Genomic DNA, 14,418 nt, shown 5'->3' on the forward strand with positions numbered 1-14,418 from the left:
ATGCCATGAAAAAATACATACACAACGGATAGGTCCTGTAGCTCTTCATTTCTGCCTTTATGCCTGGATTCCTTAGCATAGCTGGAGCATTATGCCACTTTCTAATTTCCTCCCCTGTTTTCTCCTTTTTATTCTGCTCATTCATCTTTATTGCTCTTGTCTAAGTTAGTTTTCATTATTCATTAAAAACTATAGCTCTTGCTACACTGTTCTCAGTTTCTTTCACTTCAGCTTACATTACTCATGTAGTGCCTAAAACTCTTGGATCTTTGATCTAACCTGCAGAGATCTTTTCCTACATTCCTCCTCCTAAACCTCTCTTACCCCCATTAGGTTATTCATCTCATGTCACCGTCTAGACCATGTCACCTCCAGCAACTTGAATACAAATGTCTCATCCTCTCTTCTCCAACTGCTGTTTGATTTAATATTCTGCTCCCTGTTAAATGAAATTTTTAAGAGTTTTCTCTCCATTTCCTGCTATGTTAACCTCATTGATGTATAATTTAATATAGTAAACTTCACTCTTAGGTATACAGTTTGATGAGGTTTCACAAATATATACAGTCATATAACCACTATCACATTTGAGATATACAAGACAGCCATCACCTCAAAAAAGTTCCCTTGTGCCACATTGTAATCAGTTATCTCCCCCATCCTTAGTCCTTGGCAACCACTGATCTGATTTCTGTCCCTATAGTTTTGCCTTTTCAGAATTACAGTGTATAGACTTTTGAATCTGGCTTCTTTCACTTAGCACATGCTTTTAAGATTTATCCATATTGTTGTATGAATCAGTAGATCTTTTTAATTTTATATTGCTGAGGAGTATTCCATACAGGTATAGGTTTTTGGGTAGACAAATGGTTTCATTTCTCTTGGATAGATACTTAGGATTGGGATTGCTGGCTGGTAAAGTAATTGTATGTTTAATGTTATAGGAAAGTGCTAAACTGTTTTCCAAAGTGGTTGTGCCATTTTGCTTTCCCCCACAGTGTGTGAGAGTTCTAGTTGATTTGTGTCCTTGCCAGCTCTTGGTATTATCAGTATGTGTGTACGTATATATGTATGTATGTATATATTTTAATTTAAATTCAAGTTAGTTAACATATGGTGTAGTATTGGTTTCAGGAGTAGAAATTAGTGATTCATCACTTATGTACGACGCCCAGTGCTCATCCCAACAAGTGCCCTCCTTGATATCCATCATCACCCATGTAGCACATCACCACCCCCCAGACCCTGCCACCTTCCCTCCAGCAACCCTCAGTTTGTTGTCTGTATTTAATAGTCTCTTATGGCTTGCCTTCCTCTCTGTTTTTTTTTTTAATGTTTATCTTTTTAAAAAAAATTGTTTTTAACGTTTATTTATTTTTGAGACAGAGAGAGACAGAGCATGAATGGGGGAGGGTCAGAGAGAGAGGGAGACACAGAATCTGAAACAGGCTCCAGGCTCTGAGCAGTCAGCACAGAGCCTGACGCGGGGCTCGAACTCATGGACCGCGAGATCATGACCTGAGCTGAAGTTGGACGCTTAACCAACTGAGCCACCCAGGCGCCCCTAATGTTTATTTATTTTTGAGAGAGAGAGAGAGAGACCAAGCATGAGCAGGGGAGGGGCAGAGAGAGAGGAGACACAGAATCTGAAGCAGGCTCCAAGCTCTGAGCTGTCAGCACAGAGCCTGATGCGGGGCTCGAACTCACAAACTGTGAGATCATGCCCTGAGCCGAAGTCTGATGCTTAACCAACTGAGCCACCCAGGCGCCCCAGCCTTCCTCTCTGTTTTTATCTTATTTTATTTTTCCTTCCCTTCCCTCATGTTCATCTGTTTTGTTAAATTCTACATATGACTGAAGTTATATGATATTAGTCTTTCTCTGACGTATTTCACTCAACATAATACACTGTAGTTCCATCCACATTGTTGCAAATGGCAAGATTTCATTCTTTTTCATCACCAAGTAGGATTCCATTGTGTGTGTGTGTGTGTCTGTGTCTGTGTGTGTATATGTATGTGTATACCAGACACTCCATATCTTCTTCATCCATACATCAGATGATGGACGTTTGGGCTTTTCCCATAATTTGGCTATTGTTGATAGCACTGCCATAAACATTGGGGTGCATATGCCCCTTTGAATTAGTGTTTTTATATCCTTTGGATAAATACCTAGTAGTGCAGTTTCTGGGTTATAGAGCAGTTCTATTTTTAATTTTTTGAGGAACTTCCATACTGTTTTCCAGAGTGGCTGTGCCAGTTTTTTTGTTTCAAATTTTTTTGCCATTCTAGATGCATTATGGTATCTCATTGTGGTTTTAATATGCATTTTCCTAATGACTAATGATATTGTGCATCTTTCTGTGTGTTATTTGCCACCCATGTTTCTTCTTTAACATAGGGTCTTTTAAGATCACTTCCCTTTTTTTAATGGCTGATTTGTTCCACTTGTTGAATTTGGGAATTCTTTATAAATTCTAGATGCAAGACCTTTATCAAACATGTTTTGCAAGTATTTTCTCCCACTTTATGGTTTTTTCCTCCAAATTCTATATATCTTTTAAGCGCAGAAGCTTCAATTTTGATGAAGTTGGTGTATTGATTTTGTTTTTTTTTATGGTTTATACTTCTTGTGTTCTGAGAAATACCGGCCTAATCCTATGTCACAAAGATTTTTTCCTGTCTATTTTTCCAGCACAAGATTTCTCAGCCTTGGCCCTTTTGACATTTTGGGCCAGATGGTTCCTTATTGTGCAGGGCTGTCCTGAATGTTGTAAGGTGTTTAGCAGCATCCTTGACCTTTCCCCATTAGACATCAATAATATTTCTCCATGTTGTAAACGTGAAAAATGTCTCCAAAAATTGCCAAGTGTCCCGTGGTAGAGGGGAGAGGGTGGTGTCAAAATTTTACTGAGTTGAGAACCACGGTTTCTGAAGTTTTATAGTTCTAGCCTTTATAATTACATCTATGATCCATTTTGAGTTGGTTTTTGTATGTGATGTGAAGGATCCCGCTTCATTTTTTTACATATGAAAATCTAATTGTCATTCCACCACTGTTTGCTGTAAATATGGTCTTTTTCTCTAGTGCTTACTTGGCATCTTAATCAAAAACGGATTTGGGGTGCCTGGGTGGCTCAGTCGGTTGGGTGTCCGACTTTGGCTCAGGTCATGATCTCACGGTCCCTGAGTTCGAGCCCTGTGTCGGGCTCTGTGCTGGCAGCTCAGAACCTGGAGCCTCCCCTGCTCAAGCTCTGTCTTTGTCTCTCTTAAAAATAAAAATAAACCAAAAAAAAAAAAATTAAAAACAGATTGACTGTATATGTTGGTCTATTTCTGGACTCTCTATTCCATTGATTTATGTGTCTGTTATGCCAATCCCACATTCTTAATTATTGTGCTGTCTTGAAATCAGGTGGTGTGAGTTCTCCCCCTTTGTTCCTCTTTTGAAAAATGGTTTTGTTTATGCTAGGTTTTTTAAATTTCTATATAAATTTTAGAATCAGGTTGGTCATTAAAAAAACCTCAAATTTTGATTAAGATTGCTTTGAGTCTGTACATCAATTTGTAGAGAATTGACATCTTAATATTTGAGTTCTCTAATCCACAAACACAGCAGTTCTTTTAGTTTTAGTTAGGTGTTTAATTTTTTTCATTAGTGTTTTGTTGTTTTTGGTATACCCAGCTTAACATGTTTGTGTTACACTTCCTTTTTTTTAAAACATTGTTTTTATTGAAGGGTAATTTTACTGATGTTTTTAAAAATTTCAATTTCCTTTTCATTGCAAGTATATAGAAATATAAATGACTTTTTATATTGACCTTTTATCCTGTGACCTTGTTAATCACATTTACTGGTTTTAGTAGTAGCTCTTTTGTGGATTTTTAAAAGTAATATCAACTATATTTTTTTCCTTTTAAGTATATATGCCTTATGTCACTGGTTATTTACTTATTATTTTAATCTCCTTTGTGTTCTCACCTCAATTCAGTGAAAGCAAGTTTTGCCAACATTTGTATAATTGAATACAGTGAGCACTTTTCTGTCCTCATCTTAGGTACAATAAATAGCATTTGACACTGTTAACCATTGCATAACTTAATTAAAATTATTTCCTTTCTTAGCTTCTACCGGTTTTCTTTCTACTCTTCTGCTATTCTATTTCCTTTGTTGCTTTATCTTCAGACAGAGAGACAGAGCACAAGCGGGGGAGGGGCAGAAAGAAGGGGAAACATGGAATTCAAAGTAGGCTCCAGGCCCTGAGCTGTCAGCACAGAGCCCAATATGGAACTTGAACTGTGAGATCATGACCTGAGCTGTAATCAAGAGTTGGATGCTCAACTGAGTCACCCAGGTGCCCTGAAAAAATATTTTTTTTTAATTTTTTTTTTTTTTTGAGCTAGAGAGAGAAGTGGGCGGGGGGGAGGGGGCTCAGAGAGAGAGGGAGACATAGGATCTGAAGCAGGCTCCAAGCTCTAAGTGTCAGCACAGAGCCCAGTGTAGGCTTGAACCCACGAACCGCGAGATCATGATCTGAGCCGAAGCTGGGTGCTTAACTGAGTTACCCAGGCGCCCTAGAAAAAATTTTTTTTGACACAGTGTTTTTAAAATTTCAAAGTAGAACACTTTAAAGTGCATATGGAGTGCATATTTGGCCACAGGTCCCATCACTCCCTAATTCCAGGTGGATTTACTCATTTCTGTTACCTCCCTCGCCCTGTATCCGTTTGAGTTTTTGACTTTTGCTTGAAGTGTTGGGATGTTTTGATTCTCATCTAGATCTGGGGGTTTAAATATAGCTGTATACTTAAAAATCCCAAATTTGTATCTCTAATCTTCATTTCTCCCTCAAAATTTGTTTATATTCACTGCTTATTTGTTATCCCTACTCATATCTGTCAAAAACATTAAGGATTTGAGGGTCTTTTTATATTGATCAAAAAGGTATAACACAAGCAATCATTGTGTGATAGAAACATAACAACAGAGTATACAGAAGCTTGTGATGACCACTGGATGTTGTAGGTAAGTGTTGAATCACTAAATTGTACACCTCAAACTAATATTACACTGTATGTTAACTAACTGGAATTTAAAAACCAAAAAAAAAAAAAAAAAAAAAAAGAACCCGAAATATGCAGAAAGAAAAGGAATGTAGAAGAGGGATGTTTTAAAATTTTATTTTATGATGGGAAATTATAAGTACGTTTGGGGAGAGGTATGATTTAGTATAGAGGGAAAATGGATGAAGAAAAGCAGGAGAATCATTATAGGAAGGCAATTGTCGAAAAGAATGAAGGGGTCCCTGGGAGGTTCAGTCGGTTCTGTGTCCAACTCTTGATTTTGTTTGGGTCATTATCAGGATCTCACAGTTTGTGAGCCTGAGCCCTGCATTGGGTTCTGCGCTGACAGCATAGAGCCTGCTTGGGATTCTCTCTCTCCGCCCCTCTGGCACTTGCACTTTCTCTCTCTCAAAATAAATAAACTTTAAAAAAGAAAAAAAGAATGGAATAAGATGGGAAGGTTGGTGACAGACTTCTTTTAAGTCACGAAATGAAAATGGGGTTGTAGATCTGGTGATAGGAAGATAAGGAAGTTCCATCTCATGCCTTTCACTTAATTGAAGTCGATGAGGTCATCATTTTAAAATGAGGAAGAAGGAGAGTTTAGTTCTGAGGAGAGACTCAGCTGATGTTACCTTTAGAATCTGTCTTTAGCAAGTCAGTTCACCGGGAAAATACAGTAGGATTTCCAGGCAATGCTGCGTGCCCTTGAGGTTTAATGTAATCAATTTAAAGGACAAACCATCTGGGTTTGTGCTTTACTCAGCAGTATGCTGCTGCTTGGATTCAAATAAGGAGAAGGTTCAACTAGAATTGAGCTTTTGCCAGGCAAATAGGATGGTGGGAGAAAAGGGCAAGAAAGTTAAAGATGTTTGCAAGGCAGCGGTTATGAGGATGATATGAAGATGACTGTGAACTCTCAGAGTGGTAAAGAGGAAAATACAGCTAAGAAAGGAATTATAAAAAGTGTAAATGTGGTAGGATAGTTGTTTTAATGAGGTTAAAGAATTACTGAAGTGGAGCTAGAGTAGAGTAAGAGATCTGAGGAGGCCAGAGTGTGGGCGGGAGAACAGATACCTCTCTTACAGGAGTGAGGAATAAACTATGGGACCAGGCTCAAACCAGGCTCAAGGAGGCTGAGAGATAAGTTAGGGACTAGAGATTTTGCTGTAGTGAGAGTCACACAATGACTAGAATTCCCCTGCTTTAAAACCCTTCTTTGGCCCACTATGTTCTATAGAATGGAGTATTCTCAAAAGAAAAAATTTAAAGTTAAACGCCTTTTATTTTTAAGTATTAAAAACATGTTTCCAGCAGTGATTTGGTGCTCTAGGTTGGTCGAATTTATTCAGCATGGAAGGGATTGAGATAGTTTGGAATGCTAAAGGTCTGTTACATAATCCCATAAACCACAGATGAGTAATGTTAATATTTTAGAATCTTATGCCTTAATGTTTTTTTGCTGCATATATTTATATAATTGATAATAGGTAGTGGATAGTTGTGTATCTTTTTTTTTTAACATACTAAAAGAGCTTTTGATTAATGAATTTTAAATAATGGAATTAACTTCAAAGATGAAAGTGTTGTTTGGGAAAATCATTCTAAATTATAATACATCTTCTTTTTGTAGATTCTAGGTCATTTGGGAGTGAAAACATTTATATTCTCTTTAAAAAACATTTGAATTGGTCAAGAAAGAAGAGTCCAGTAACAGACTATTTACAAAATCATGAAAATCAATAGATTATGTATCCAAGTATGTAGATTGCCATGATATAATGTCATTTTCTCATTTTCAAACAAATAAATAAATAAATATCAAATGAGTTTATTATTTGACCAAAGATTTTAGATAAAGGGTGAACAACTATAGGAAGAGGAAACATAATAAAAAGGAAAACAAATAAATTTAGAAAATATAATAAAATTGCTAAATTCAAGATAAAAACAATGGCTACATTTCTGAAAAATCCAGTCAAGAGAAAAAGCCCTAATGAAATAAGCTTAATACAAATGTATTAAAGCTTATAGAGTTGGACTAGTACTACTAAAGAGGTAACCGAGAAAGTTAAAATAATACCAGCTATCAAAAAGGTTTCTGGACCTAATAGGTTTACTGGTGAAATATTTTCTATTTTTAAAGAAAGTTTAATTTCCTTGTATAAAATAAATATAGAACGAAATTATAGAACAAGGTTAGAAAACAAAAGCAAGGCATTCTAAAATCCTGATTAAGACTATATATGAGTGAAAATGTTAAAGACCAGACTAGCAAATATGATTAAAAGTCTGATCTACCACTGCCAAGTAACCAATGTTGCAATAGAAAAAAATTCATTGCGATATGTTATCAGAGTTAATTGGAAAAAAAAGATAACTATAATATACTTTGATCAAAGTTGAGCTCATTCCTAATCAGATTAATTAAATATGAAAATAAAAGTGTACTTTCATAGCCTGATAGGAAGAATATCTTTATTAACCAATACCAAATTTAAAAGGAAAATGCCAATAAAATTGTTTGCTATTAGTCTGTAATTCAGCATTGCTACTTAGTATAGTATGGTCTGTGGATTGGTGCCAATCCATGAATTGGTTGTTATTGGTCTGTCAAGAGATAAGTACAAGAATATAAAAGAAGTAGGGAAAACTTCCCTCCCATATATATTTTGAGAAGCGTTGCTCTCAATCATGCCTCTATTGTAAGAGTAAACATTTGAAAGAGACACATGTATCATTATTCATGGATGATGTGATAATGTTATATAATGAGAAGAGCCAAGAGTCCTCCAGAAACCAGCATAGCTAATTAAGAATTCAGTAAAGTCACATATAGAGCATCTTGTAGCTTTTTTTCAGATTTGTGATCAGATGGTAAGATTTCATCACGTAGAACCATATGTATTTATTGTTTTAGTGATGAGAACTGTTAAAGAATAGCAGAAATGCCAGTGATATAACGTGTTAAAAGATGGGTAGTAATGGGAAAAAGGTCTAATGTAGTTAATATTGTGAAAAACATACAGAAAGAACAGTTTTAATTTTTCCAAACATTGTGATGAGAATGTCATCATATAGGAAGCTATATGCTACATGAGTGGATATTTAAAGCTAAATATTATATCTATTTTTTAATATTTATCTTTGAGAGAGAGAGAGAGAGAGAGAGAGAGAGAGAGAGAGCGTGCAGGCGAGCATGAGCCGGGGAGGGGCAGATTGAGGGAGACAGAGGATCCGAAGCAGCTCTGCACTGACAGCAGCAAGCCCGATGTAGGGCTTGAACTCACAAACTGCAAGATCGTGACCTGAGCCGAGGTTGGATGCTCAACTGACTGAGCTACCCAGGGGCCCTTCTTTTATTTTTTTTAATGCATGTTTATTTTTGATAGAGAGAGAGAGAGAGAGAGAGAGTGAGAGAGAGAGAGTGCAAACAGGGGAGGGGCAGAGAGAGAGGGAGACACAGAATCTGAAGCAGGTTCTAGGCTCCGAGCTGTCATCCCAGAGCCTGACGTGGGGCTCGAACTCACGAACTGCGAGATCATGACCTGAGCTGAAGTCGGACACTTAACCAACTGAGCCACCCAGGTGCCCCAAATCTAAATATTAACGTATATGGTAACTCAGTTAATTACTTAGCATATTTTCCTTTAAAATTATTGTTTTAGAGAACAGAATCTTGGCATTGTCTTCGTCAAGAGATGGATTCTTCCCACACTTTGGATACAACCCACACCAGTTTTAATATGAGAGAGGAAAGGACCAAAGTGACAGGCTTCCCCTCTCTGGAGGAAGGTATATTGACCCAACCGGAAAATCAAGTAAAGGAACCCAAGAGAGATCTCTTATGTTCACCGCTGCTAGGTAATGCCTCTTTATTTTTAACTAGTAGTAATACCTCAAATTTGTAAAAATACTTTTGGCGGGGGGGGGGGGGGGGGGGCGGCTACAGGTCCTGTATCTAAATCCTTTCTTGAGTTGAGGAACTTTATAGAGCCATCCTCAAGGGTATTAGCTTATTTCTGGTTTTCTACACTGGCCAGCTGGACTAGTTATGTTAAATGCGCACTCTCCCCTCATTTTGTTATGTTCTATTCCTCACAGAAGGCAGAAAGGTGATCATTTCCTCTCTAGTGGGTATACCTCCTCAGCCCAGAATTTGTGAATTTTTCCTTGGGGTAAACTGTATATTATCCTTTGACAACTTCTGTCAACAGTGGAGACTCCATGATCCTTAAAAAAGCAAATGTTTATGTTTACCTCATTAGATACCTAGGAGTACTTAAGGCATATGTTATTTTCAGTTTTCAGACCCCCAAATTAAGATTAAAAGGTTAAATGACTTGTTTGAGGTAGATCTTATTGGTTTCTTCCATTTAATGTGGAACTGACTTATTAGCTCTTTACAGAGGTAAATTTTTTTTTAAGTCTGTGTATTTATTTTGAGAGAGTATGTGGGGAATGAGCAGATAAAGAGGGAGAGAGAGAATCCCATGCAGGCTCTGTGCTGTGAGTGTGAAACCTGACGTGAAGCTTGATCCCACAACCCTGGGATCATGACGTGAGCCAAAACCAAGAGTTGGATGTAACTGATTGAGCCACCTAGGTGCCCTTTACAAAAGGTAAACTTTAAATGCTTTTCAAATCATAAAGGTAGGAGGTAGAATTGTATTATTACTACTTTGGGTCAGAAGAATGTTTAACGAGTATGGTAATTTAAATTTTTTCATGCCTAAATGATATTCAGACAAACATTATTTTCTTCTTTCTGCTTTATTCAGGTTTTTTTTCAAAATTTGAGAAAAATGCATCAATCACATATTTTAAAATTAGCCTTTGACAGGGGAATGAGATTTAACCACGATGTTGTCTTGTCAGAGTTTTGTAGAGGAGCACAAATAGGAGTTAATTCAGCAAGTTCTTTTCAAACATAAGCCAAGGCTATCGAAATCAAAATATTGGCGCCAGTGTATTTTATGATGTGGATCATCAAAGTCAGTTTTAGTTTCACATTTTAAGAAAGATGTTGACAGCATTAGAATTCCTTTGTGAGAAGAGATGAGTATGACTGTAGATGAAAGAAGACTTTGCTATGATCAGGTGTTTGAAGCACTGTCAAGCTAAAGAGGAAGGAACTTACTGTTCATTCATTCATTCGTTGAACAAATATCTAAGTGCCTATGGTGTGTTTGATGCTAGGGGTATATAGATGAAAGCTACTTCTACTTATGGGAAGACAGTTTAGTAAACAAAAATAAGAGTACCATGGGATGAGTATTAGAACGGTCTAGAGCAGGGGTCTGATTTTGTACCTTCCGTGAGCTAAGAATAGTTTTTGTATTTTTATTTTATTTATTTATTTATTTTTTAATTTTATTTTTTATTTTTAAAAATCTATGTCCAAATTAGTTAGCATATAGTGAAACAATGATTTCAGAAGTAGATTCCTTAATGCCCCTTACCCATTTAATAGTTTTTGTGTTTTTAAAAGTTTGTCAAAACAAACAAAAAGAAGTATGTGTGATGGAGACCACATGTGACCAAGAAAGTCTAAAATATTTATTAGTTGGCCTTTTATTAAAAACGTTTGCTAATTCCTAGTCAAGAGGTTAAAATGAGAATACATAACTTATAGGGAAGCTGTTTTCAATTTGATATAAGAAAGAACTTTTTACATTTTTTTTTTTTTAACGTTTATTTATTTTTGGGACAGAGAGAGACAGAGCATGAACGGGGGAGGGGCAGAGAGAGAGAGGGAGACACAGAATCGGAAACAGGCTCCAGGCTCTGAGCCATCAGCCCAGAGCCTGACGCAGGGCTCGAACTCACGGACCGCGAGATCGTGACCTGGCTGAAGTCGGACGCTTAACCGACTGCGCCACCCAGGCGCCCCAAGAAAGAACTTTTTAATAGTGCCATTTAATAATGGAAAGACTATATAACAATAAAGTGAGCTTTATGTCACTGTAAAATGTCAAGCAGAATTCTCCAATAGAATTTCAGCATTGGGTAGGAGACTTTATGATGTGGCTTCTAAAATGTTTTGTAGGTAGAGTTTTGTAACTCCAGCTTGTGATTTATTGTAGAAAGTAGAACATCTTTAATTGTAGCAGATCTGTGGATCTGATAGCTAGAGGAAATTTCATCATTGCTGTTTTGTTACAACGGTCATGAATACAGTCATTGAGGGGTGTATTGGTCTCACCAGTGGCAAATGTCATGATGACTGGTGCCAGAACAGTTAGATGTCTTAAAAAAGTGATCCGGGATGCCTGGGTGGCTCAGTCGGTTAAGCAACTGACTTCGGCTCAGGTCATGATCTCACAGTTTGTGGGTTTGAGCCTCACTTCGGGCTCTGTGCTGACAGCTCAGAGCCTGGAGCCTGCTTTGGATTCTGTGTCTCCCTCTCTCTCTGCCCCTCCCCCACTTGTGCTCTGTCTCTCTCTGTCTCTCTCTCAAAAATAAATAAAATGTAAAAGAAAAAAAAAGAGTGATCCAAGCCATCAGTAGTTGTCTAAATGTGAGGAAATGTGGGGTCTTTGTTAAAAACCTTCAGGATTCTTAGAGGGGTGAAGGACTTCTGTTACAAAGGTTTAAGAACGAGCCTCTAAACCAGGGTCAAAGAGGAATTATACCAAGTAGTTCTTGGTAGTAAAGGTTATTGTTATCATTCTGCTTCTCAGTTAAAAAAACTATTTATTTTGAGAGAGAGGCCGGGAAAGAATCTATGCTGTTAGCGCAGAGCCTGATGAACCCATGAACTGTGAGATCATGACTTGAGCTGAAATCAAGAGTCGGGTGCTTAACTGGCAAAGCCACCCAGGTGCCTCTGCTTCTTATTTTTAATAAATTCATTCGGTAAATAAATAATTCTATTTTGAGTGCCTACTAAGTATAGCAAATACTTTGCTAGGCACTGAGGATATAGCTGTGAATAAAGTGGATGTGGAGTTGACAATGTAGGTGGGAAGCAGGCAGGCCAAAGATGAAAACAAGAGTATGACAGTTATGATAGGGAAGGTGTACAATGTGGTATTATAGGTATTCTGAAGTCAAGAAAGTATACTGTAGCAACAGTATTATATTCATGGTGAAAGAACAGTTGAGTTTTAGCAAAATATCATGTATCCATTTAAATTAATATTAGATACAGTGCATTAGACAAATGTTGGTTTTATAGTTTTGTTTCTACTAAAACTTTATTCTTGTTTTATAGTTATATAAATGCTATAAAAAATAAGGAGTTTATACCTATTTTGTACATATTTAAGCACATTTAATAACAATTGTTTAAGTTGACCTTCAGAAATCCACAAGAATTATTTTTCCTTTTTTTTAAAAAAATTGTTTTTAAGTTGGAGAGAGAGGGAGAGAGAGATAGCAACAGGGGAGGTGCAGAGAGAGAGAGGGAGAGAGAGAAAGAATCCAAAGCAGGCTCTGCTCTGTCAGCACAGAGCCTGACGCGGGCTTGAACTCATGAACTGGGAGATCATGACCTGAGCGGAAACCAAGAGCCGGACGCTTAACTGACTGAGCCACCCAGGTACCCCAAGAATTATTTTTCTTTTGAATCAGCAGTTCTCAAACTTTTTGGTCATAAGACTCCTTTACATACTTTAAAATTATTGAGGACTTCAAAGAGCTTTTGTTTATGTAGGTTATTGGTATTTTCCCATATTAGAAATTAAAACTGAGAAATTTCTGAAATATTAACTCATTATAAAATAACAGCTCCATTGCTGCATATGTGTTAAATTACATATTTTTTTAGAAAAATAACTTTTCTGGGGTGCCTGCGTGGCTCAGTCGGTTAAGCGTCCGACTTCGGCTCAGGTCATGATCTCACGGTCCGTGAGTTCAAGCCCTGCGTCAGGCTCTGTGCTGACAGCTCAGAGCCTGGAGCCTGCTTCCGATTCTGTGTCTCCCTCTCTCTCTGACCCTCCCCCGTTCATGCTCTGTCTCTCTCTGTCTCAAAAACAAATAAACATTAAAAAAAAAAAATTAAAAAAAAAAGAAAAATAACTTTTCTAAAACAAAAATATTTAGAAGAGTAACATTGTTTTACTTAAAACCCCTGTAATATTTGACCTCATGGAAGACAGGTAGATTCTGATACCTGCTTCTGCATTCAATATATTGCTATATCATAGATAATGTAGCTTCTGGAAAATTCTACAGTACCCTTGTGAGAGAATGAGAGTGAATAAGGCGAATGACATCTAAATATTATATTGAATATAATTTTGACTCTAGGCACCTCCTAAGAATATTTTTGGGATGCCCAGGAACCTGTGGACTACACTTTGTTATAAGATGGAAAGAAACACTTGTAATGGATAAGGGTACTTGCTAAGAAATTAGAGTGTTTAGGACTAGTTTGGGCTAGAGCATCCAGTGAGGGAGGAGGGAGCCACAAGTTCTTTGCTAAGTGGGAAGACCAAAGAGTAGGTTGTAGGAAAAACAAATAGAGGTCATGTTTTGGAGACCTGTATTACAGGTATTTCATCAGTTTGTAAGATGTGAGTCTGAAATAGATAGCAGCTTGGTTCTTGAAAGATCTCTGAAACGTGTGCAACTCCTTAGGCAAGTGGGTCAGGACCCCGTCATGAGACAGGTGGAAAGGAAAAACTCAGTCACGATATTTTCTCTAGCAATGAATGAGATGTGGCGGTCAGGGGAGAGTGAAGTATACCAAATGGGTGATGTCAGTCAAAAGATGACATGGCACAGAATATCAGTATTCTGACCAGGCCTCAGAGATGTGGCGTATCGGTATGTGAAAAAGGGGTCCTGCATCTATGTGGAAGGGAAAGTTGACTATGGTGAATACACAGATAAAAACAATGTGAGGCGACAAGCGACAACAATCATAGCTGATAATATATTTCTGAGCGACCAGACCAAAGAAAAGGCATAGAGTGGACGATTCTTCTTTGGCCATTGTTTGGTACAGTCTCATTTCCAAATCAAGTGTAGTCTTACAGTTCCTAAGGACAAGAATTAAAATATTCTTTATAGATATAAAAAAAAGAAATTAGAGTGTTTAGGTTCAGTTCTCACTCTGACACTTAAGTTATTTGTGGACAAATTAATATTTCTTAAATTTTGTAATCATGTTTCCTCATCTGCGAGATGGGTATAATAATACCTATCCTTCAAGGTTTTCTTTTAAATGTACTTTAAGTGCTGGGACCTTTTCAGGCTATGAATAAATGGTAGTTGCTGCTGCTGCTATGTTACCATTCTGATGCTTATAGAAACTTCCAGATGGTGGCATATTTAGGTTCTTTATTACATGGGTAAGCTAAGAAATTAACTTTCAGCATTCACAACATTTTTATACTTCAAACTT

The 14,418-nt window shown here is 37.2% G+C and overlaps 1 protein-coding gene and 1 pseudogene across 7 annotated transcripts in view; both read left to right on the plus strand.

Annotated features, from left to right (window-relative positions):
• ALMS1 (ALMS1 centrosome and basal body associated protein) overlaps nt 1–14,418 on the plus strand; it is a 219,032-nt gene that overhangs the window by 19,548 nt on the left and 185,066 nt on the right. For all 7 annotated transcript variants that reach the window (XR_008289406.1, XM_053200768.1, XM_053200763.1 and 4 more), the window contains exon 3: nt 8,735–8,930. Coding sequence is in view for 6 of the 7 variants with exons in the window: in XM_053200768.1 (XP_053056743.1) it covers nt 8,735–8,930 (196 nt within the window). In the remaining variant the exon portion in view is untranslated. The remainder of the gene's footprint in view (nt 1–8,734; nt 8,931–14,418) is intronic.
• On the plus strand, nt 10,966–14,417 carry LOC106967729 (single-stranded DNA-binding protein, mitochondrial-like; annotated as a pseudogene).

This window comes from Acinonyx jubatus, chromosome A3, assembly GCF_027475565.1.
Source record: "Acinonyx jubatus isolate Ajub_Pintada_27869175 chromosome A3, VMU_Ajub_asm_v1.0, whole genome shotgun sequence".
NCBI classification, from domain to species: domain Eukaryota; kingdom Metazoa; phylum Chordata; class Mammalia; order Carnivora; family Felidae; genus Acinonyx; species Acinonyx jubatus.